The sequence below is a fragment of the Heliangelus exortis genome, chromosome 22 (genome assembly GCF_036169615.1).
Source record: "Heliangelus exortis chromosome 22, bHelExo1.hap1, whole genome shotgun sequence".
Taxonomy (NCBI): Eukaryota; Metazoa; Chordata; class Aves; order Apodiformes; family Trochilidae; genus Heliangelus; species Heliangelus exortis.
The window spans coordinates 6,111,708-6,136,361 of NC_092443.1; the positions used below are offsets into that span (position 1 = coordinate 6,111,708).

The 24,654-nt window shown below is 41.8% G+C and overlaps 1 protein-coding gene across 2 annotated transcripts; it reads right to left on the minus strand.

Moving 5' to 3' along the window:
- Window positions 1-144: 144 nt before the first annotated feature.
- Window positions 145-9,366, minus strand: ZBTB43 (zinc finger and BTB domain containing 43). Of its 2 annotated transcripts, none has more exons than XM_071766459.1 (2): window positions 9,141-9,366; window positions 145-6,604 (listed from the first exon to the last, which is right to left on the minus strand). In XM_071766459.1, the coding sequence occupies exon 2, from the start codon at window positions 6,579-6,581 to the stop codon at window positions 5,187-5,189; it is 1,395 nt and encodes a 464-aa protein (XP_071622560.1). In that variant the 5' UTR covers window positions 6,582-6,604; window positions 9,141-9,366; the 3' UTR covers window positions 145-5,186. The 2 variants fall into 2 exon arrangements, with proteins under 2 accessions (XP_071622560.1, XP_071622559.1); XM_071766458.1 differs by having other exon boundaries at window positions 9,195-9,365.
- Between the last annotated feature and the right edge of the window lie 15,288 nt (window positions 9,367-24,654).

Sequence of the window (24,654 nt, forward strand, 5' to 3'; positions counted from 1 at the left end):
TTTTTTTCTTTATGTATTTAATAAAGTAATATATCAACAACTTTTGGATTTGTACTTTTTTTGAGCACTTATCGTTTTGGCAGAAGTGAAATATTAAATACTAGTACTAGACATGCATTCCTTTCATTCAAGCTTAAGAAAACATTTACAAAGTTGACAGATGACATTTATTAAAACATATACAAAAAAAGGGCGTGGGACTCTTCTATAAGAAGAAAATATTGAATAGTAACATTAAAACCATGCTGTACAATTAGGACAGCAATATTTATAGACAAAACTATCCAACCTCTGCAAAACAGGCATAACATCTCACAAAATATCAAGATATGCAAATTTACTATTATAAATGACTTGTTTAGAATAAACCCAGCTCATTAAGGAAGATTCACTTGACTTGCATTAACAGTTACATTTCTGGAAGAAACATGGAATCCCATGAATAATAAAAAAAGGAGCAGCAACTGACAGAAACAGGCTTCAAGCAAAAATCTGAACTTAAAAATTAATCACATTAAAAATATACCATTTTGTTTTCCAGCATCTTCCCCTAGGGCACTGGCAGTCTACAGCTTACAGCTTAAGAAGCCAAACTACCCAGTGAAGCATTTGTATGACACAAAGCAACGTTCCTTTGTTGTTCTGAGAAATATTCTAATTCTCTTAGAGTACAACACTCAATACACTGCTGCAGGCTCTCAGGTCACCTCTCCGGCACCAATAAAGAGGTGTTGAGATAACAAGACCTGACTCACCTCCATTCTTTCAGGCTCAATAGGGACTTCAAGTATTCTTTTTGTAAGGAGAAACCAAAATACATCAGCCTTTGATCATCTGCCTTGCTTTTGGTACGGGACAAAGTTTCTCAACCTCAGAAACACCTCAGATGAAAAAAAAGTTGGACCAAAAACTGTATTGACCATACCTCCTAGAGTCTACCTGCTCACCCATAAAACAAACATGGTATTGTTTAAAAAAAAAAAAAAAAAATCAACAGTGGGGTGTGAAGTAGGAACCTCCTCCCTAATACGGGTGGAATACACACTTAAGCAGAGATCTTAATGATAATAGCTGAATTTTCCAAAATAGCAGTTATACTGATTCCATGATAATTAACATCTTAGTTACAAAATGGAATGAAAAGGAGCTCAGCTGTAGTTTCATTAAGTGTTCTTACCAATGACAGAACAATGAATGACTTCACAGTAGCAAAAAATTCTGAAATCCTGTGTGTACAATAATTTCTGGTTTTCACTTCACTACAGCCAACATTAAGCAATATAAAAATGCACAAATGTTTCTAAGCCATATCAATGAAGCTTAAGGGAAGATTAATGAAATTTATCACATACATATGCATTCATATTTTATATATGCAATATATATATATATGGATCACCTCCTTTTCCCCACAAACAAGAAATAATTTCCTGTATCTTTAGCAAGACCACTCCATTAGCAAAGATTAAGAATTTGACAGAAGCTGCATCTGCATATCGTGGTTTGCTATGTACAACTGCACTGGCCACAAGTTGCAGGGTTTCAGTAGCAGGGGGCTGCAGGGGCACCCCGTGGCAAGAGGCTGCAAACTGCCCTGGGCTACTCAAGACAGGTTCCAGCCTCCACTGAAACCCAGGTACAAAATCCATTGCTGGCCAGAACTTGAAATAAAGGTGCCAGTGTCTCTGCTTTACCATATGTAAGAAAGAGTAGCAGCAGCTCCACAGAGGTGCAGGGAGACACGTAAGATACTCCTGAAGAGCTGCTCTTGGGAAAATACATGGAGAAGACACTGAGGACACGTGCAGAGATGTGCTCACAGGAGGACACAGGCCATGCCTGGAGATTCAGTGTGGAGGGGACTTTGGTCTGTAGGTAAGCCATGCCAGAAGCAGTACATCTTTGAAGTAACTGAGCCCCATAAGAGATCCAACTGGAACAGGCACCTCTCTGAAGGGCACAGTGTCACCAGGAACAGTGCAGGACAGCAGAGGACACCCACTAAGAGATGAAGAGTGTCACACAAGCCAGTGAACATGAGCCAAACCTCCTGTGTCATCTGTCACCTCACTGAAGGAGCTGGCATGGACCGAGAACAAGGTCTCAGTGACAACAAGGGGAACGGACTAGAAAGGCAGGGGAGAGGTGTTAGAGTGAAGCTGAGCCTGAGGAAGCAGGAGGAAAGATGTTTCCTTAAGCTTTTAAGAAATTTTTTGTTATCATTTTCCCCCAGTACCTGAATTGGTGATTAGAAGTTTGTCAAAGGGCAATAAATTAAATTCAGGAAAAACACTGCAAGACAACTGTTTTGCCTGTGATAAGCAAAAGTACAGATTTTAAGACATGTATTTCAAGCTTCCCTTAAATCATCAATCTCTTAACTAGATCTTGCTGGACTTTCAAGACAATGTCATAACACAGGGTAAAACAGTAATAGGCAAAGATTAAGAAGTTACTACTCATGCTAAGTCATTAAAAAAAGACATAGTTCTATAATATGACCTACTGGACCTGTTATAAAACCTTTAAAGTGTCTCTCACAGTACATTTTACTTAAAGCTTTATTTCAAAGTAATTTGACTGCAAACAGCAGTAATGTTTAACTCTGAAATGTCCCATATAAAACCCATTCCAAGGTGGTAAAAGAAACCGTTTTGCTGGCAGCTCTGTAGGATGGTCTGGGTTTACAAGAAATTTTTTTCCTGACCATGGTTTTCAGCCTGACATTCCTGAACAGCCTTTGTTATCATTAAATGGGGAGAGGCACCCTTAACCTTTTTATGCAACACTGCAGTGACAATTTGTAAGGGGTTGAGAACTGATGTAATATACAAGATCATTCTTGAAATGAGCAAGAGAATACCTTCCCTCAAATGTGAACATGGTACCTGCAGAAACGACACCCTGTATGTAGTAAGGCCATGGAGAATGGAAAAAATAGGGCCACTGAGTGCAAGAACCCTTTACACTCATGTAAACAGGCAAGCATTAAGCATTACTATTATTTTTTTTGTATTAAAAAAGACTAGGTGTTAGGTGTGGAAACAAACCATAAAGGGAATATTATTTCTAAGTTTAAAAAACATATAGTTTTATGGTTTGTGGGGGTTTTTGTGTTTTTTTTTTTTTCTTTTAATACAAAGTGCTTCTATACATTAAGCAGGTTACAGTGTTAATGAGCAAATCCCTGTTTAGTTACCTTGATTACAAGGGTTATATATGGCCACCATGGTATACTGTAGAGTTCAACTAAGTGCTAAGAATAGGAACTCTGTGGCATTCACCATTCTGACCATTCGTGCCCATTGCCAGCAATGGGCTTATCATATTTGGGAATATCTGTTTTAACAAAATTTCATATGAAAAATATCTGAAGAATTAGAAGATTAAGAATTAAGAGCCTCTTAAAAAATTTAAGATTTGTAAGTAGAATGCCAGAAAAGAAGTTACAGTAATTTCAGTCCACTGAGTAGGAATCCCCCAGCTTGTACCAGACATTCATGTTCAGGATACAGTTCAGTTCTATCTTTAGACAATTTGTAACTGGGAGTTGAAAAAAGCATCTAAATAGTAATTATCTCTTTGTCTTCTTTTGCTTCACCATACAGGGCCATCTGTTTGAACTCTGTTATCCTGCACATTGAAGCACCTCATACATAAACTGGGGCCAGACAGGCTTAGGCCTTTGATGCTGGTTAACATTTTTGCCCATGTTACCAGCACTGTTGTTGGACATCACATCTTTCCATTATAGTCTATATGCATGCTCTAAAGGCTCTTTCCTTTTTATATGTTTTGGGAAACTACAATGAAGGTTTATTTGCTTTTGCATAGAACTGCATTAAGCTTTCAACCCCCAAATCCTGTTGTTATCTTTACAACTGATGCATTCACTCTACCTGCAGAGCTGGCAGCATCTCTCAGAACTACAAACACTCATCCCTCCATCTCCAAGAATGAGAGCCCAGCATATAGATCCTCATCCTAATGAAGCACAAGTGCCATTTTCCCAGCAAAAATCTGGACTTCAGACATGAGCATGGTACCCTGTGCTGCAGTACCATTAATAGATCCAAATACTACACCTTCCACTTTTCCCCACAAGCAACTCCATGTGAAGAGGTAAACAACTCTGGTGCTTGTGATCACATGTAACCAGTCACAGTAGTTCAGTACCAAGAATCTGTATTATAGTTCTTACTATTAAAGAGCAAAGAATTAGAAGTATAAATACCTATCAGTGACTACATAATTTTCCTTAAGCAGGTTTCTAAATCTACACAGAAGTTCTCAAATAAGTTTTTGTACCAATTAAAAGTCAATTCTTGAATCCACAGTTTGGTACTTGCTACTGTAGTAAGCCACAAAAATCTGATCAGAAAACTACAGTTCAAATGTTTGATTATCCTGGATACTTTCCAGTTACTTTTTTTTTTTTCCCTCACAAGACATACTTGTTACATGCACTTCTAGAAGCTCTCGCCATACAGCAATCAAGCCAAGAGCTAGAGGAGCAAAGAAAATTATACTTTATTCAGATTGAAGTTTATTTAGTGCTCAACTATATTTAAGTGCTTCACACACTAAACAGAAATTAGCACAAAATTAGACATCTGTTTTACTGAAGGATAAAAAAATGGAAGACACATAAAAGCCAAACCACCTTTAACACAGCCTTTCATTAAGCAATCAAACAAAGGCTATTTAATGATGTAGACTAGCTAATTATGCATGTTAAGTATGTTGTCAGTCTCCAATTTAAGGTGGATTCCTATTTTTTTTCATTAAAATATTATCATCCTAGTTATCTTTTCCATTAAGTAGGACCACCTGAATTCCTGTTTCCTGTAAGTATTTGCAGGATTTGGATCAATTTAGAGCTGAGCTTTTCCGTGAATTTAGAAGACTCAGAAAAACAACAAGGCTTCTAAATACTGCTGTGATTATAACCAGTGTCACAAAGACCTTACAGACATTCTGCAAGCACTCTTTACACTTCACACATTGAACACTTAGAGCAGTATTTCATTTTATTTGGAAAATAAAATGAAAGTTTGGTCTGCTTATACCAGCATAATCATTGAAACTTGTTTTTCTTTGAGAATTTACAATAGCAAGTACCAGACGTTATTTGCATAATTAGTTTATTTTGCTTATTCTACTAAACAATTGTAAGCACTAATGTCTTAGTTCATCTCAGTAGTACTCTGCTCAGCTTTAGAAGCTTGATACGACTTGGTACACGAGGTCACGTGCCGATGGAAACTGTCCCGCCACATAAATCTTTTTGCACAGATATTACACTCGTAGGGTTTTATGCCTGTATGGATTTTCATATGGCCTACAAGATGGTGTTTCATTTTGAATTTCTTACCACAGACACCACAGCCATAAGGTCGAAGGCCCAGGTGCATACTCATATGCCGATCTCTCTGGCTCTTGTGTGTAAAGCTCTTACCACACTGACAAGGATACAGCTTATCAGCATGTGAGAATCCAGTGAGGGATGTTTCTTCTTTAATTCCTGTAGTCATTTCAATGCCTTCGCCATAGCCTGCTGCTATCATAAGATCCTGTCTGTGAGCACTTAAATTTCCATCTGCCCTCTCACCAGAAAATTCTTCCATTGAGGAGCCATAGAAGTCAACTTGTTCATCATAATTACTTTCATCGGCCTGTTCATCAAATTCTGCTTCCATCTTTTTGTCACCTATATGGAAGTCTTCGACACCCGAAGACTGGATCGAATGATCAGCCTGAATGGCATTCATGGACTCAGAAACTTGATGTTCATCATAAGGATTATCAACACCTTCACAGTCCTGTTCAAATCTCTCTGGTTTGACATGGATCCACCGCTTGTGGGACATGATGCTGGGTTTGCTGTACATAGGTCGGGTGTACTGATACTCTGCACTGTCACTCGTTCCTTCTTCCCCATCCTGACTTGTCATTCCAGTGCTGAGCCTGTCGTGTTCTGTTGAAGAATTGCTGGGAAGGTACTCGTGTTCAGTCAGCTGACATGACAGTTCATCTTTAGAGCTCTCTTCTTCATTTTCACCATCTCTTAGCTCCTGCACCTTGTGGAACTCTGTCTGACCTCCAGAGCCAAGTTCAAAGGTTTCGACAAGGCCATTGTAACTACTGCTGCTGGGGGACTGATGATCACTGCCATGGTTCATCTTCTGACACAGAACTGTTGGGTTCCCCTCTAGCACTTCTGTGCATTTATCCACTACATGCCACATCTGAAGGAAACTTGCAGCTGTCAAGTAACTTACAATTTCTGGAGCAGGCATTACCAACCGCCCTGTGTAGGTGGACAGAAGAATGTTCTCAAACACCCGGGGATTCATCACATCAGGCAGGACTATTCTCCTGCTGTTTTTTAGGAGAACCTGATCACAGAAATAGGGTGAACTAGCTGCAAGAACTGCTTTATGGGCTCTGAAGAGATGGCCCTGAACTACGATGGACACATCACACAATTGTCCTTGCTGGCGCTGCTGGTTTAACTTCTGCAAAATGGTGCTGGAAAAATCTGGAAATTCCACTCGAAAAGAGCTTGATCCAGACTCCATTTCATTACAGATTTAATGTTGTGCTGCAAGAAAGAAGGAAAAAGAAAAAATCAGAAATTCTGCTTAGTAAAGCATTGCTCTTTAGATTACCTTCTGCACTTTTTCTTTTTTAATAAATAGCACTTAAGCAGAGTCATATGGAACTCAATCCAGCACTGTGCTGTATTTCTATTTCTCCTACCCCAGTTCATTTTACTCTTTTCTCAAAGTTGTACTGAGGCTGAAAATTGCTATGCCAGCACATTTTATTGTGTTTCTTCTACCTGAGGACTCATCAGCTGTAGCAGGAGCTACAAACTGGACAGTGCCCAGCTGAGATAGCTTAAGCATTTCAAGCATGAGTTTGGGATAAGAAAAACAGTTATTTGATGAAATTACAGCCACAGAGTTCTAACTCCAGCACGTCCCAGAGTTTGTAACAGCAAATGAGAGACTCAGCATTTCAACTGCCAACAAAATCACTCACTGGTCTCCCAATAAAGACTGACTGCTCTCTCACAAAATATCCCACTTTAAATGAAGTTTTCAAACCCCAACATCCTGATTCGTAGAATGACAAAGGCAGCACAGACACAACCCCAGTGAGTATGAGGCTTGTGACTCTTCTAGTGATATTTCTGTAACTTTATTAACTGAAGGGTGGAACAGTAACATCTTGTGGAGTTGCATCACTAGAATCAAATCTTTTAATTCCAAGCTTCTTCAGATGTTATTATAACATTCCTTACTTTAAGTAAAACCTTAGAGAATTTAAAATGTTAATCAGGAAAGTGATACCTCTGCTGTACCTTTTCTGCATGTACCTTTTTTTCTGCATGTACCTTTTATATTCTTAAAAATTACATGCTGCAGAAGCTCTGCTAAGAGCTCAGAGATTTTAATGTCTGTATTCCTACATGATCCAGATGTAGTATTACAAAGTCAACAGTCTTTTAAGCAGCAACAGAACTATTTAAAACGTTTAATTTTAAATTTTTTATTTTAGAGAAATTTATGTTATCATTAGAAATTATGACAAATTTAGATGCAACAACAAAAGACCAACAATACCTGCCTGAGTTAAACTTGTGCAACCCTTCACTCTGATACTGTGTAAATTGAATACAATGGAACTCCAGAAGAGCCATGGAATAACAAGAGGTGCTCCTTACAAACACAAGTTTTTTGTGAGTGGTACTGTGTCAGTTTTAACAGATGGGGCTGCACACCTGAGAGAGAACACTTGGCTAATTAGCAGATAGCATATACATAGAGAATTTAAAGCACTTTTTAACACGGTGCACAACCAGAATTTGCATTATAAACAGCTGGAGGGCCCTGAAATGGAAGTATTCTATGGAAATAAGGAACTGAAAGAACATGATTATGAATCCTTGTTCCAGAGAGCCTGTGCCACAACTGCAGTGCTTTCTATACAGCTGTGCAAACTACAAGAGGAAATGGCTAATCTGGTGAGCTGTGCTACAATGCTGGGCCTGGGCACAACTGTCAGGTGCCAACTGCAGATAAATCAGCAGCATTTGCCTACAAACACAGAGTAAACAGCAGTGATTATGCAAATCACTCAGTGTTTCATCACAGTTACATAATCTCTTCCATTTTGATCTGTTTTCCAAATTACATTCTTCATAACTCTCCTCCCCCCAAGACTCAAAGTGTTCCATCTCCAGAGTTTCAAAGGCAGAAAGGGAACAAGACAAGAACGTGGAACACAGATCATCCACCCAGACCTCACATAAAAGTGACCAGGGGCTCCAGGGAGAAGAGCATGGGGGTCATAAAGCCACCAAGACTTTTCAAGAAACGCAGGCCCAAGCTCTTTGTGAACACTGAACCTGGCATCTTCTTCAGAACTGTGAAGATCATGCTGATGATGCTGATGTTTTTACAAACAGTAACAGAATTCTGTGCCTGCCAGTTTGATTGTTAATTTTCCTTTTCACTTTGCTTAAAACATCCTGGCAATGTTATGAAAGTATTGCAAACAGTGCTATTACACATAGTGTATGTTGTAATACTGAGTTTTTCCACAGTCAAGTTTTTTTAATGCAGACAGTTCTTTACCTCCTTTTAGAATATTCTCAGATTTAAGCTCTATTTTTTAAAACTTCCCTGCAGAAAAAATAAACCTTCAGGATATGATCAACTAAAATTTAAAGAGCTGTGCCTATAGTCAGTGTATAATTACTGCTGGTCTAAAGTGCCATCTTCCAGCAAGATTTCAGCTCCCTGTAAACAGCTTCTGAGAAAATTGCTCTCTGCCCTCTGTCACGGCAGCTGCTCAGAACGCTGCGGCACCAGCTGCCACCGAGGCCCCGGCGAGACCGCGACCACAAGGCGTTCCGGGTCCCGGGTCCGCACAGGGCCCCGGGCCGAGCGGCGGGCGGACCCGCCAACCGGTTCGGCCTAGAACAGAGTCAGCAGTCCAGCGGATCAACACCAGTCTCCCGCGGCTCCCCAGTTCGCCGGGGAGAGCCGTCCCGGCCAGGCCGCGGCGCGGGAGCCCTCAGGCGCCGACAGGCCTCATTCGCCGCCCCACCCCAGAGCGGGCCCGCGGACCTGGGCCCGGCGGCAGGGCGGCCTCCCGCGGGCCGCAACCGGGCAGCGTCTCACCTGCGGGCCTCAGAGTCTCTCGCATAGCGGGACTGCCCCTGGCTCCAGCGCCCGGTGCGGCGGCACCGCCTCCACATCCAGCCCGGGAACGCCGGATGCAGCCCGCCTTCCGGCGCGGGGCTTCCGCATCGCGGTCACGTGACGGGCAGAGCCGCCCTTCCGCTTCCTGCCCGCCAGGGGCCGCTCAGCCCCGGGGCTGCGCCGGGCATGGTACTTGGGGCATCGACAGCGCCCCCTACCGGCTCAGTGCGGCCCCCGTGGGGCGGTCGCGGCGCTCAGGGGCCGCGGGTCCCATCGCTGCGGCTGAGGCGGTGGCACCCGAAACGCGGGTGCGGGGATCCGGCAGCGAAATTCGGAGGCGCCTGTGAGGCGCAGCAGCGCTCCGGCAGTGCCCGTGCTGCTGAGGAACCGGGAGGCACTCGGTGTTCTTGTCCGCTCCCGGCGGAGCGAGTAGCTGGGAGGGCGCGGCAGCTGCTGCCTGGGCAGCGCTCCGGTGCCTTGCCCGAGCGGTCTGGCAGCGGTGGCTCCGCGGCCAGAGCGAGTGTCCCAAAGCCACCCCGACATGAGCGCAGCTGCAGCCAGCGCAGCCCCTCAGCTGCTAAGCGGAGCTGCTCCGCGGCAGAGCCCGTGCCGCACCCGCACAGTGCTTAGGAACCAGGCGGCAAGCACCGGCCCCGGGCCGCTGCACGTTTAGGAGACCAAATCCCATCTGATGCCTTGAGGAGGGAATGTTTTGGAGGGAATGTTTTGGAGCAGGACAATCATCGCCCGCAGCCTAGTTTCCCCCTCTTTTTATTTCCCCTTGGCGAGTTAAGGCGCTGCGCGGGAAAGGCCGGCAAAATGCAACTTCGCAGGGGTCTGTCGGCAGGAAAACATCGCCGGGTGACGCCGCAGCACCAGCGCTCATGTTTCTGTCCGTTAAGGTACGAGCCTGTGCTAGCGCTGCCGCTGCCGCTCTCCGCCGCTTGCTGGAAGTTTCGGACGCGGAGTGTCCCGCCCGGGCCGCCAGAGGGCGCTCGAGGCCGCGCCCCGCCCCGCTGCGCGCTGGGTGCGCGCCAGGACCCCCCCGGGGTTAAAGCTGAGTGAGGGGCGGGGGGGCTGGGGTGTTCGTCACACGGAGCGCAGGCGAAATGCAGAGACCGAAAGAAGCCCCGAGCAGGGATAAAACCTCCCCCGGGGATGTTTGTCACCGGCTCTGTGTTCCCTGCCTCAGGGAACCTCCGACTGCCTCCCGTGTGCACTGGCAAAGCTCGGAACCAGGAATTTACTTGCCCAGATCCTCACTAGGTCAGGCTTTGGCAGTCAGCCTCAGGTAATGTCGCAGAAAGTGCTCAAAAAGGATTCTTGGATCAGAGTGAAACTTAGAGTCTCCAGGTGGGTGGGCATTTTCCTAACTTGGCATTTAAACCCTTGAAGACACGAACAAACCTAAGACACTGTGACCCTACTGCTGTACTTCAAATGTTACTCAATCCTTCCCTTTCCAATTTATGTGGGATTTGCAGTATTTCTAAAAATCCCAAACATGAAGAAACCTTAAAAGCCTCCAAGCTTATATAGTGTGTCCACCCAGCTGATGTCCCAGGCAGATCAGAAGTATCATAAGTATGCAACATAGTGTCATGTCCTGCCTCGCCCAGGCAAAGTGGGTGCCTCGCCCAGGCAAAAAAATCACAATTTTTTTTGTGTGATTTTTACAGCACGCTGCTGGTAATTGCTGGGTGCTGCTCCTTTGCTCCTTGCTGCAGGTGGGCAGTGTCGTGGATCAAATCTTCATGCTAACAGCAGATGGGAGGATTGGGGCCAGGAGCAGAGTGTTGGTGCATCTGCTTTTGACAGACCAGATAAACAGGTTTTGCTTAACATTTTGTATGTCAGAGAGAAAATTCCCATCAAGAAAGCAGGCCCTTGTACTGTTAAAAAAGGGTTCTTCCACCTTTGACAGGCTGTCAAGCTATCAATAACATTTAAATGGCTTTTAATTGAAGTTTCCTATCTTTTCATGTAATCTCTTCTAAAAATTGTCTTTGTTATCTGCTCTACTGTTGGCTTGGCTAAATTTTTTTTTCTGATCAAACTAATTGGGATTATTATCTCAAGGCATCATGTAATATGTTTTTGGGAAGTAGTTTATTGGGAAGTCTTTTTTATATGTGCTTCTGAAAAAAGCAGTGCCAGGTACTGTTCTGCATCTCATACTACACTACTCTTTTGATAGAATTTGCTTACAATCAAGATGACAGAACCAAAAACTTATTTTTTTATTTACAAGCAAGATACACTTCATTTGTTGAAAAGTAAGTTTATGCCAACTTCCATAGTTGTTTGTTGTTGGATTTTTTTAATAACAAATAGACTGTAGTTCAGAGAAGAAATGGCAGACAGCTAACTGGAACCCATGTTTTAACCAGCACAGAGAACACAGTGATCCCACAGTTAGAAGTGTAAAGTGTTACAAAAAGTGAATTACTTTATGAAAAGGTTCATAGAGCAGATGTTAAATGGAGAAGAGCTTAGCTCATCCCTGAGTAGCACAAACAGCAGTAGAGGTTTCCTTGGTTGCCCCAGCAGCCCTTATTGCATGTTCATCATGCAGACAAGAGGGGAGAGGGTTCTATTTGCTCCTGGTATGAGGGTCATATACTCCCTAGCAGTGGGCAAACTACTCAGTAACAACCTCAGGATGTTACCACAAAGTTAATCTAATTTCCACTGTAACTGATTGCACAAATTACTTTTGTAGGGATATATTTTGGAATTTCTCTATAGACTGGCATAGTGTTAACTCTGTGCCATGCTTGGCCTGCCAGGTAGCTTTTCTAAGCATTTTAATAGGAAAATAACCATATACTCCACTTACTAAATGACATTTCTGTAAAAAGCCAACAACAGAAGCAAAATTGATACCTGACTCAACAAACCCCATCCTCTGGTTACAACAGCAGTGTAATTTCTCAGCAGGCAGGCAACACCAGCAAATCCCCCAGTTCAGATAACTGACTAGTTCTGACTAATGCCAAGCTTATACTGCAAACTGGGGGCTCAGAGAGATTTAAAAGCTTCTGCTAGGTTCTCTGATAAATTAGTCAGGTGCTGATGATTATTCACCTGCCAGATTCCTCTCCCATCCTGTCTTTGAAAGGGACTGACTGCATTCTGTAATAGAATCCAGCTGGAATGGGATATGTGTCTGATACAGCTCTGAACTAAGGGGTAGAATTCTGAGGTAATGGTGCAGAATATGAAATCTAACACTCTTTTTCTCCTTTATAATTTTGAACGCTACTAAAGTTTTCTTTAGATGGATTTAAATTTTTTTTCTTTCTTCATATATGTGATAAAGAATCTTAAACATAATTTTTTAAAAAGAAAAAACCCCTATTATCCTGTGTCCCACTTGACTCTTTGCCAGGCAGAAAGACTTGCATTTTCTGTAAGGAATGTAGACTACATTATTCTTTTGCATAACACTGTCAGCAAAAGATCTGGAATATTATATTGGCTCAGCATTTACACTGAACTAACACTGAGAGTCCCTGTTAGATTCAGGATTCTGGTGCCTGGTAATGAATAAGCAAACGATGTTCATGCCCAAGTATTTGTTGAAAAAGGGATGGCAGCTGGCTGCAGGACATTCAGTGTGTGGAATAAGTGGGAGAAGAGCATTGTCAGATGATTTGAAATACAGACAAAATCATTCTGTATGCTTAATAGATAGTGCTCACTCCTCATGTTTGTGTCAACTGTTGTGGTGTGGAATCTATAATAATTTACTTCGCAGGATTTGGGGAATTAACAGCTACTTTTGCTAGCTGCTTCTGATTTCCTGCTCCTGCATTTTCTTCAGAAAAAATCATGTTTTTAAAGGTAAGACCTGCCTGCAGTGCCAGTTATGGTTAAGCATGAGCGTGGCCTGAAAGGCATTTTGGATTTCCTTCACGTGGGCAGTTCTGTAGTTACTCTGAAATCACACTAACTCCAGGAGCAGAGCCTGTATTTTATTCAGTCAAAATTTCTGTTTTAAAAGGAAGCAAATGGAAATAGCAATAACTATTTTTTTTAATGTTTTACTTATTCTCAAAGTTATGAAAGTTTGGATCAAACTCATGAATATAAGCAAGTGTTATTACCATTTTTGGCACTTTCTTGTGTTTCCAGACACCTGTAAGTAGTGAAGCCTCAGTTTGGGATCTGCAGCTATGAGAAAAATATAAAAGCCTTGTGAATACCAAGCCAAATACTAGAATTTTATTTTCTGCTATTCACATATCCAAGTTCACTTTGCATTTTAATTGCAGCACAAACAAGTGCCCTAAGGCTAGTGGTTGTTATAACCAGCATTAAAATGGAAATAATAGAATTAAAAAGTATTGCACAAAAATGCAGCTTCCATTAGTGAGATGTTTGTGTTAAGAGGTTCAGCTGAAGAGGTGTGCTCATAGCTGGGGGCACTGGAGCTTGTGTATTTGATAGCACATATTGGGCCTCCTTCCTTTCTAATTTTGCTGAGTACAGTGGTGAACAGTGTTCTCATCTTTCAGAAGGTGGATGTTTGATAAATATCTCAAATACCCAAGTGGGTTGGTTTTGTTGTGTATGTTTTTGGTAGGTTTTTTTTTCTTTCTGTAGGAGGCTTTTTGTTTTCTCTAATGACAAGAACGCACTGAGAAGGCAGGAAGCAAAATACTGACTAAAAAGCTGGTTGGCAACTCAGATGGTCTTTTACTAAGGATCTTCTGCTGAGGTAAAATAACTGGCCCAACTTGCAGACTGATTATTCCTTGGATACCAATTGTATGGAGGCTGCAGGTGGTTCATAAGCTTATCTCTTCATGTTTGTTTTTTTTTTTTTTAAGATGAATGAACTTAATTTAAAAGAATGCGTGCCTGTTGGCTGTTCTTGCTGTTGGCAGCCTTTGGGGAAGTTGCCTGCTTGCTGTTCATGTGCTGAGTCCTGATGGTCACAAATGTCTCTGGGGCCCCCTGAGGTCAGCAGGAAACCAGAGCTTTGGCTGCACTGTTCCCAAAGCTTGTGCAGTTGAGGGGACCATCATTTTCTGTTCAAGTGGCACCATCCAGCCATTCTTGACACTGAAGTGGACAGTTGGAAATCTTTGCTTTTGCCTACTTTTAAGTCATCAACAAACAATATAAAGCATTTCCTTTTACTACTGGAAAAAAGCATCACTGTATCTGTAGAAAAGAAACTATTTTGAAGTGTGATGCTTGTGATCTCCAAAGCCAAATACTTGAAATACTGAATTTGTGTGAACTGTGAACTGTTTAGCTCTTTAAAGGAAATACTCATTAAATTCTCCCACTGTGGAACCAAGTCTTTTCCAAGTGTTTCACAAAAATTATTTAAAAAAAAGCAAAAATTACACCCCCACTGCCAATTAATTTTTCAAGAAGGGAACTCTGATTTAGTTGCATAGATTTGGCAGAGATTGCTGGACTAAGCTGGACTCCTTGTGAGTTATGAGTTAGAGCTTTGTGTCCTGACATGCAGTTCCACTGATGTTATTTTACACTGCTGGCAGATTAGTGGTGCTAAAATGCACTGTTAATTCCACCTTTTGCTAATGAAATTTAGACCCGTGGTTGAACCCAAGGTAAGGAAAAATAATGTGCTTCTGTGAAGCTGTGACCTCTGGTGTGAGGTGTGGGTTGTTACAGACAGTTCTTAATCTCATAGGATTCATTTCTTTTCAAGCTGAGACAGGCAATTAATGTACAATTGCAAAATGGAAAGAGGAAAGGTGTGTACTGCTGCACTTCACTAGAGATGTGGAAGGTTTCATTTGTATAGGGACAGATTTATTGGTCTGGTAGAGTGGATCTGTGGATCTATGCTGCCACATTTTCATCAGTGTCCTGAAGAAAATAATTTCATGGCTTGTATACAGTTCCTCCTGATGGTCTGCTGGCTGCTAATAGGAAAGGAATTTTTATCTGCTTTTTCCCCCACTCCATGCTCCTCTGTCCCCTCCCTACCCTCTCCCCCAGTTATCTGAAAGTTTGTGACCTTATATAATCTAATATGATTACAGTAATTAGTACATTGACATGAGAGTTAGGCTTTAACTAGCAAACTGCTCAGAAGAGCAACCTCTGGTACCTGTGGATTCTGTATAGACACAGAGAAAAGTTTCCTTGTCCAGGCAATTTGGGTTTTGATGCCACATTCCTGCTCAGATAAACCTCATTGACTTTCAGTGCTGGAGAACTTGTCCCAGAGACTGGAAATGGGAAATTTTCTTTAATCTGAGTCCAGCTTCTTAGTTTTTAAATTTCTTTCTGCAAGTGAGAAGAAAAAATTTACACATCTGCAATTATGCAGGGCAGTTCATTTGCATGCTGCTAAGTTTGTGGTTTACATTTGCATAAAATACAATATTTCAGCAGACAGGCATTGTCACTAAATCCATTGCAGCACCACTGTTCAGAAAATCACTGATCCATTAATCTTCATGTTATGTTGTTGCAGAATTAAAAAAAAATTATTGAACATTGATGTAAGTCTAGGAAATAATGATGTATGTATTAAATATTTATTATTTGCTCATAAAAAAGGGCACGCCACAATGATAAGATAATACACTTTACAACATAACAAAAATTATATGTAAAATTTTAGAGCACTAATCAAGAAGAGGAAAGTACTGATTTCCACCGCACCTCTAAATTTTAAACAGATACACATTTCAAAATCCTTTGAGCAAAACTTAAGTAATGCATTATAAAGATACAAATTTCATTCTGCTTCTCCCTAAAAAAGGAAGGCTGTGTTGAAAAGACCAACCTGTGTTGAAAACAGCCTCAACAAGGATGCTTACAGGAAACAAACCAACCAAACAAAAACCCTTTTATGATTCAGCTATAGACTTGTCTTTATTGTACTTATAAAATATACATAGCCTTTTATTGAATTGCCTGCTGTCGAAATCTGCAAGAATTTTATTGCTTTTTACTGTCCTGGAGAGGAATAAAGCAGCAGCCTCTGTGTAATTTCATAAGAAGCAAGGACAGTAAATCTAATTTTGCTGGATATGGGATCGATGAAAAAAAATCATGCAATGACCAAAATTTAGAAGTTTAGGAATACATAGTATCTGTATGTTTCTCCTCATTTGTGTTTTAAAAACATCTGGTTTTATATTTATATCCAAACACATTTTGCATTGCAGTGCACTGTATGAGCTATTTTAAGCTTTGTATTTATATATTTCCTGTGATAAGTGCATTAGCCTGTTCCAGTATTAAATCAGAGTTTGAGTCTGTGCATTTTAGTGCAGCATCTCCTTTCTCTTTGAAATGGGGTCCCATTGACTCTGCAATATGGTGGGAATAAGGGGGACTTGGCCATTTAACAAAATCCTTTCCTTGCCTTTTGTTTCCTTTCCTCTGAACAGAATGAGTAGTCAAAGCATGATCATCTCCAAACTGTCCCCAGAGAAGTCACTATCCTGGTACTTGAAAATCAGGATATAATTTCAAAGCAAAATGTGTGGCTTAGAAACTTTTTGACAAGACATACAGTAAGCTGGTGTTGGCTGTGTTTCTAACCTTGAGAACCTTCTGAGTCTTTCCTGTATTTCACAGATATCCACAGAAGTACTGGACCAATATGACTAGTTGCTTGTCACATCCTTTCAAGCATGAAATGAAGCTCTGAAAAATTTATTTTACCTCCTATCTCACAAATACTGACGTTCACCAAGAAGATCAGTTTAACTGTTTAAGGGAAAAGAAGGAAATAAAAAAAAGAAAGAAGACAAAGTTCTTTTCTGTTGTGAATTTTACATAAGGAAAGGACTTTGAGGAGCTGATAATCTCACACATGGTGTATCTGTTCTGGTTCTGAAGGTACCAAAGCACTTCATAGTTAAAAGTCCAATGTAGATCAGACCTAAAGTTCTTGCAACTTTGGCTGCTGGGACACGAGGATATAGAGACTCAACATGTTAAATTAACAATATTTCAGGACAGAGGGTTAAGAAGGAACAGTAATCCCACTGAAAGTTTTGAATGCCAGGGGATATGAAAGGAGAAAGTTTGAAAAAGGTGTATGAAGAGGCACAGATGGCTGAAATAAAAAAAATAATCTTCTTAGCATAGGACATATGAGTAAGAGACTATCTGTTGTCACTGCTACCAGAAAACTACTGTATCTCCATCTCAGTTGCAATAATGTATGGAATGGCCTGGGAGCAAGATTTTCTTTCACGATAAGCTGAGAAGCCTTTCTGTCATAATGAGACTTGACTGTGAGTCATAAATTTGTTGTTATCTAGAGTGCTGAAAATTCTGACTCATCTTTTTATCCAAATTATGTTTGAAAAGGCCATCAAAGTTTGAATTTTGCAGAGGAAAACTGTCATGCAGATCTTACATGGCAGACAGATGCTACTTAGTATGATAAGCAGGAGCTTGGCAAATCCAGATGTTTGCAATCTGATAATTTTAACCAGGGGAACAGAATTTTGAGGTATTACCAACTCAGCACTTGTCTGGCATTTTGGAATGGGATCCAGCAGAGCTCAGATCTTTCCTGGGGGCCTGGTTAGTGTCATTGGAAGTGGAGAGGGCGAGAGCAGTAGGACAGGTCCAAGGTGCTCTCTGGGTGACTGGCAGTGTGCTGTGTGACGTGGTGGCAACAGAGAGCTGATGTGGAACTGCCCTCTTTCAATTTGTGGCAGAGCTTTTGCCTATGTATAGATTTTATATCAAAAAGTTATGTAAAAAATGTGAAGTTTTTAGTGGAGCATTTGGAGTCTGGCTTTCCCTCCCTTGGACTGAATTCTCAAAATGAGGACTGAAAGTCTGGCTCCAGGAACAGTACTGAAAAGTTGAAAACTTGAAGTTGAAAATCTCTATGCCCTTGCTTCTAGATTTGCATGTTTTCCTGTTCTACCAGTATCAACTTTTATCTCTTTTTGGAAACAATTTTGTGTGGCTGCGTGAACACCTGTAACTTTGGTTTGTATGTTGGGTTACCAAAGCGATTGGTGTTTTCATAAGTAAGGGTGAGAAATTTCAGCCCTCAGAAGTCTTTAAAAAGAAATCAGTGTCTGTGTGGGAAAAGCCATTAAAAATACATATAAAGCAGAAAAACATTTTTATTCAGCTTAAGGCAGCTGTCAGGAGAAACCTCCATGCTTGTAGTCACGATGGTGTCTTTGGCAAAAACCTCATTGCCCTCCTGTCCCTGGTGATGTCCAGAGCTCATGTCTTGGGCAGGCAGCAGACCCAGCACTATGTGAGCCTGCAGGATGCTGAAGGCCATGGTGAGCATCTGAGGATTCTTTGTCCCACCCTCTTTGGCTGCATGTTAACTGTCAGAGGGGCTGGACACATTTTGAAATTCAGTTGTGGCTGTTATAGAGACTTTCTGAGGGAAAGAAAATATATCATGTGTCTCAAAAAATGTGCTGCATTCATAGACATTTCTCATTTATACAATGGGTCTGCTTTCCATCTTCTGTTGTTTTGTTTTTTTTTTTTTAAACTGGCATTTTTGAGAAGATGCTTATCTGGAAGCACCATGGCAAAATAAGATGCTAGAAACTGATTGGGCATCACGAAGCCTTATCCTGGTATTATCACAAAGTACCTTGATGCCAAATTCCTGGAATAGGAATAAATTGATACCAAGCTTCTGCAAGAATAATGTGTTATCAGATGCTGTCTCTTTAAAGCTCTTAGATACTGGATACCTGGAAAAAATCAATTAAATCTTTCTTGTGAAGCAAATCTTATTTTAAGTGTTTTACTGTCTAAATTCTGTCATGAGGCCAGCAATGAGACATAGAGCATTTCATTAATACTGATGCTGTCTCTCAGCAACCTTGATGAAAAAGGAATTCTAAGGAACACAAACAGAACCTAAAAGTATAGTCACTGGAGGAAAATACATGTTGTTAACCTTTTCTTAGATTCATAAACCTAAGAATTATCAGTGGTTGAGGGGCTGAAACTGTTGGCATGGCACTGGCAGTGATGGTCAGAATGGGTCTGTCTCACAAAAATCACCAATGAATGTATCCCTTGAAACTTCTGCTCGATTCTTAGAATCACAGCTCTGCAGAACTGTGCTGACAGCGGAGTGTGTGGGGCTGCAGGACCTGCTCTCAGTACCTGAGCACCTCCTTCCCCAACCTCACAGGGTGGGCAAAGGCTTTGCTAGGATGTGAAATTCTGCTTTTGAAACCAGTCTGTTTGGGGAGTGGTGGTGGTGTGATTTGTGTTTTCCTGAGACTTGTACCTGGCCAACAACTGCCCTGTACCTGGGGAGTTTTTTCTAGCCCTCTGTCTGAGTCCAGGCAGGGCAGCACACACACTGCTCACCACAGTGACTCACTGATTAACTCCATAGATCACTCTTGCTGTGCTGGAATCAATGACAGCGGTTAAAGGTCTGTCCAATTGCTGTTTTTCCAGTAATGAGTTTATAACAAAGCTGCCACCAAATAGTTTAGTGTCATGTGTTTTCTCCTTTATTGATTTCAATAAAAAGGCTAATTTGGAGATACATTGGATTGTCATTTCTGGGCAGAGGGTAGTTAATATAACTAATAGTGTTGCTGCAGCAACAATGGAAACATCAAACATGCCTCACACACAGACACCATGCAGAGTTTAGCAGACAAAGGATGATGCAGGTCCAAGGCTTGACACGGTGTGACAGCTGCAATGTTGGTTGAACTGTGTGTGAAAAGAATTGCCAAATTGGTTAGCACCTGACTTGTCTGTGGTTCTAGAAGAGCAGGGTCTTTCTCCAGACCTGTTTGCTTGGCAAGGCTGCCACCCACAGTTGTTCTCAAGGAGAACACCAAGGGCCTGGGGCCTCAGTCCACTGCAGTCCCACTTCAGGAACATGCCTGAAGCCTTTCTGATGTGTCTGGGTTTCACCTGTTTAAAGCTGCAAAGCAGCCAGTGCTGTGCCGAGGCTCTGGCGTGGGGCAGGGAGCCCAGGCCCAGCCTGGTCAGCTGTGGGGGCTCCAGGCATTGCCCTCACCCCTGGAACGGCAGCACCCATCTGGTCAGGGCTGCTCCTCATGCTCCTGGACCACAGCAGCAGTAGCTAGATGAGGCAAAGTCTCTGCAGAGAACTGCTTAATCTTGTGAGCCAGGAAATTGCAGTGGGCCCCTGAGCACAGCTGGGGGGGTTTCTTCACCTTCGCATGCTGCTGGCCTTCAAAAGGGTTCACATTTCCTTGGGTTTAGATCCCAATCTGTTCACTGCATCCTCTCATGAGTGTTAGGAGAATTATCAATTCCTGCATGTTTCAGACTGCCATGGCCAATGCTTAGGGAAAGGCTGCCATAGCAGTTGATGCAAGAATTGCCACAATAGTTTAAGAACATGGACTTTGCCTAGAGTAAAAAATGCTTTAGCATCAGACTTTGTGGTATGTGGCTCTGAGCCATTTGAGATTGTGCTCTTAGATTTTAAAAGAATTCTGGCTTTGGAAATATTAGCCTAAGCAGTTCTGAGTAATATTTCAGGAAAGTATTATATTGGGTTTAGCTACTTTAAGTCCAGAATTAGTAACAAAACTCCAGTTAAATACTTGATGAAAACAAAGCCATTCTCAAAAGACTAGATCTGTTTAAAAACAGCATCTACTTTGGCTATATTAAAAGTTCCAAAAGAAAAATATTAAAGAGAAATGTTTCTTTTTTGTTTAAAACAAACCAAACTAGACAGTTTGACAACGAAGACAACCTATTTAGCTGTGATCTCTCCAAAATACTAAGCTTCATTCTGTGTGATGCAATGGGAGTGTGCAGCTGCCTGCTGAGGACTCTCTAGTTTGTACCCTCTGTTTTTCAATGTCATGGCTGAAGGTGAATCAGTCACAGCACCAGCTGTTGGAGCAAGACCTGCATTGAGCCCCAGACCTCAGGCACACTACAGCCCATGGCAGGACTCCTAGGAGTTCCTGTGGGCACTGAGCCTGAGGGGATGAGGAACCATCCTAATTCCCCTCTGTGCTGGGTACAGCAATGCAACAGGGGGAGCAGTGAATCCTCATGCCCATTCCCTGGACCCCAGTTCCCCTGTCACATTCCTACCAGCCCCTTCTGTCTTGGGGAGAGATGTTCTCCCTTTTCTGGTAACTGGAGCTCCCTGAGCTGACAACTTTAAAACCTCCTTTAGGTGTGGGTGGGACACAGGGCAGGTCCCTGACAGATGATCAACTTCCACCTCCAGGAGAAAACCAATGGAAAAACAGGACAATAAAGATGCTTCCTCTAGGCAACACTGAAAGTGTATGTTGAAATGTCCCTTCTCTGAGATACCAGGGTAGAGGTCTCATTTTCAGCCTTGGTGCAGTTTACTCTTGCCACTTGCCAGAGCTATTTTTGAGGGTTACTTTCTGACAGTGCAGTACTGTGACCTATGTTTTCCAAGAATGAAATAAGAATATGCAGCTGAGGCAAAAATCTGGATGAGGACTTGGTTTTCTTGTCTTGTGTCACCATAACAGTGAGACTTTTGCTGTGACAGAACACACACAAGGGTGGAAACTCTCTTTATTCAGATTTTAACAACAGGTGCCTGTATGTTGTTGATACAGGTTATTGTGGAAGACATACCTTTAAAAAGTAGGTAGCATGTGATTTATTATGGCATGAGAAAGATGCAATGCCTCCACCCTCAGTGCAGAGCTCACTCCAAAACAGGTGGTGATGAGATTCTATAGTACTGAAAGAGACTCTTGTATGGTGTGCCCAAGCCTTTTTTTCAAGCAGGAGTATCTCCAGTTGCACTGGTCTGTAGCTTTGCTTGTGTTTTAGTTTGCCATGACCACGAGATGGTATTATGATGTGTTTGCTGTATACTTAGCCTTTTATCTGTTGTGTGTGCAAATCTGTGCACAGATGTGACCAAACTCACATGTATATAATGGCAAGCAGCATATAGAGAGCTGCTTTCTCATTTCACCACATTCTGCTATCATGTAAGTGGACACAAGCTCACAGGTGCTTATCTCCAGCTTACGTGGTCTGATAGGAGAGTTCTTAAGTTTTCATCTCTGCTTATAAATGAAATTGGTCAGACCACTGTGGTTTAAGATAGAAAAACACAACAAAAGCTGCTCAGCTGAATGATTTTTGGCACAATATGAAGAAAAAAATGGATGCTGGCTTCTCTTTCAAATAAGTGCTGTGCTCTGCAGAGCAAAGATCAAGCCAAAGTTCACATTATCAGCTCCTGTACCTCACCTGGGGCTCTGTTATTGATAGGTCTGTCATCCTTCCTAATATTGGAGGGGTAATAGCAGCTGATGATTAGGCCACTCTCGAGCTATTAACTACATTTCTTATCCCTTTTATAAGAGCTTCTTAGTCAGCTGGGAAACAAAGGCTGCCTTCAACGAACAAGAGCCTAAACCGGGCCTGCATCCTGCAATCTGAAAGACACAACTGTTGCACTTAGAGGAGCCTCAGAAGGCAGCGAGGGGGTGGATGTCAAAGGTTACCCCGTGGTGTTATCTGAAATGAGTGGGCTCTGACTGCCTCTCGTGCTGACAGAAGCTCACAGAGAAATTACAGAAAATTGCCTGTTTTGTCAACATTTTCTCAGGAGGTTTAGAAAAAATAAGGACTCCAGTTTCAGAGAGTTAAAGGGGCTCAGTCAGCCTAGAAGTGACTGACAAACACTCTATTATTCATCTATGTAAAAAAGTGATATTTTATATCATTTCTTTGAGTGATTGTTAAGTGACTGGATAGTGACATTGACATGCAAGATAATCCCAGTAATATTTCCAGTTCTTGTTTGAGGACAGACTTGGACATTTGTCAGCATTGACAATAGATATTCAAAAAGCAGTGGTGATGAAGAGCCAGCTCCCAGTACAAACCCCAGGGGGGATCTGCACCCTCAGATCCTAGCACAGAGTGGATTGGAAATGGACTGTATCGTGGTGGAAAAAGCCCAATCTGTAATCCTCATTGCTTTCTCACAAAGTGTGTATACTTGGTTATAAGAAGACTGCCCTGTGTAGTTAACTTCGTGTTTGTATCATGGGGAAGATGGGTCTGTTTAGCAGAGTAAAATTCTAGCTGGTCTCCCTTATAAGCCTGAAAAGAAGTCATCTTACAGGTTAAAGCTGTTCCCTGCCATCCTGCTGAAATGACCCTGTCATGACTTCCAGTATTTATTCAGCACTCAGTGTAGTCCTTGGCATATGCACATGAGTATATATCATGTTGCAGACTTCACCAGTTCCTACCCTCTGGAAGAAGCTTGGAACTGCAATGCTTCCCCTCTACCTTTTGCATTAAGCAGCGCAGATGTTAGAGGTGACTCTATGATTACACCTTAGCTGAGCTGATGTGTCTCAGCTACAACTCAAAAAACATCAATAACTTGTTGGATTTGTAGTGTCACTGCTGGTCAGGAGATGTCAGATTGCCAGAGAAAATGTTACAGAGCAACTGAACTAAAAAGACAATTTGGAACAAATACACATGAGCTTCCTAAGGGACGCTATCTTGAATCAAGTATGAATTTTATAATTAATGTGGCTTTGAAGTATTCTACTGACATGCTTTTGGAGAAAATATAACTTTACTTTGGTGATAAGGTGACCTTGGCATTGTTGCTGCTGGTGACAGAAGGTTTACAGTGATAGAAATGGATGCAAAAGCACAACAGCCCAAGTTCTAGGGCTCTCCTCATTCTTAAAATGATACAATACAAAGATCAGTGGGTCCAGAGGCAGGCAACAAAACCAGATCAAATTTATAGCAAGTAACTTGCTTTTGTTGGGAGAAGAGATGAAAAAGAGAGACTGTAATAATGAAAAGTCAAAAAAAGTCCACAGAAAAACATTCTCTCACATTTATCCTTTCTCATAATGTAAAAACAAATGCAGCTGAGGACAGGAAAGCTTTTTCTCCATGCTCATCCCGTGGAATTCACAGGATGCTTAGGAGGTGCTTGGTAGATCTTAAACAGTGAAAGAAATAACATTTACGATTTCTTCCACATGTTCAGAGATATTAAATCTGTTTCTTCTGGTAGGGCAAGCACAGTGCAGTATTTAGGAAGACACTGGCACTGCAAGGGAAAGTCAGATGAGACTCATGGAGCATCTGACTGCCAGAATCAAATGGAGAAGGTTTTATGTCACCTTGCCTCTCATCTCAAATTTGAATTTCTCTCTTCTGGTGTCTCTCATGTGCTGCTATTTCGGACATGAGGAAAGCCTGTATACCCAGAAGCTTTTTTGACCCTATTATGTCAGCTGATACAATGAAAAATATAATATTGCCCTACAAGTCTTGGCTTTGCTTTCACTGTTCTGTCCAGAGAAGTGTGCTCTCTTCTCTTCCTGCTTACCACACAATTAAAATTTTCTTTCAGCCATCTCATCAGCAGAGTAGAAAGGGATTTTTATACTCTTGGCATTTCTTCATGGGTGCCAGCAATTAGTTACAAAAA

Bases quoted from the DNA above. Each gene is read 5' to 3' on its own strand.
- ZBTB43 (XM_071766459.1), bottom strand. From the start codon at position 6,581: ATGGAGTCTGGATCAAGCTCTTTTCGAGTGGAATTTCCAGATTTTTCC.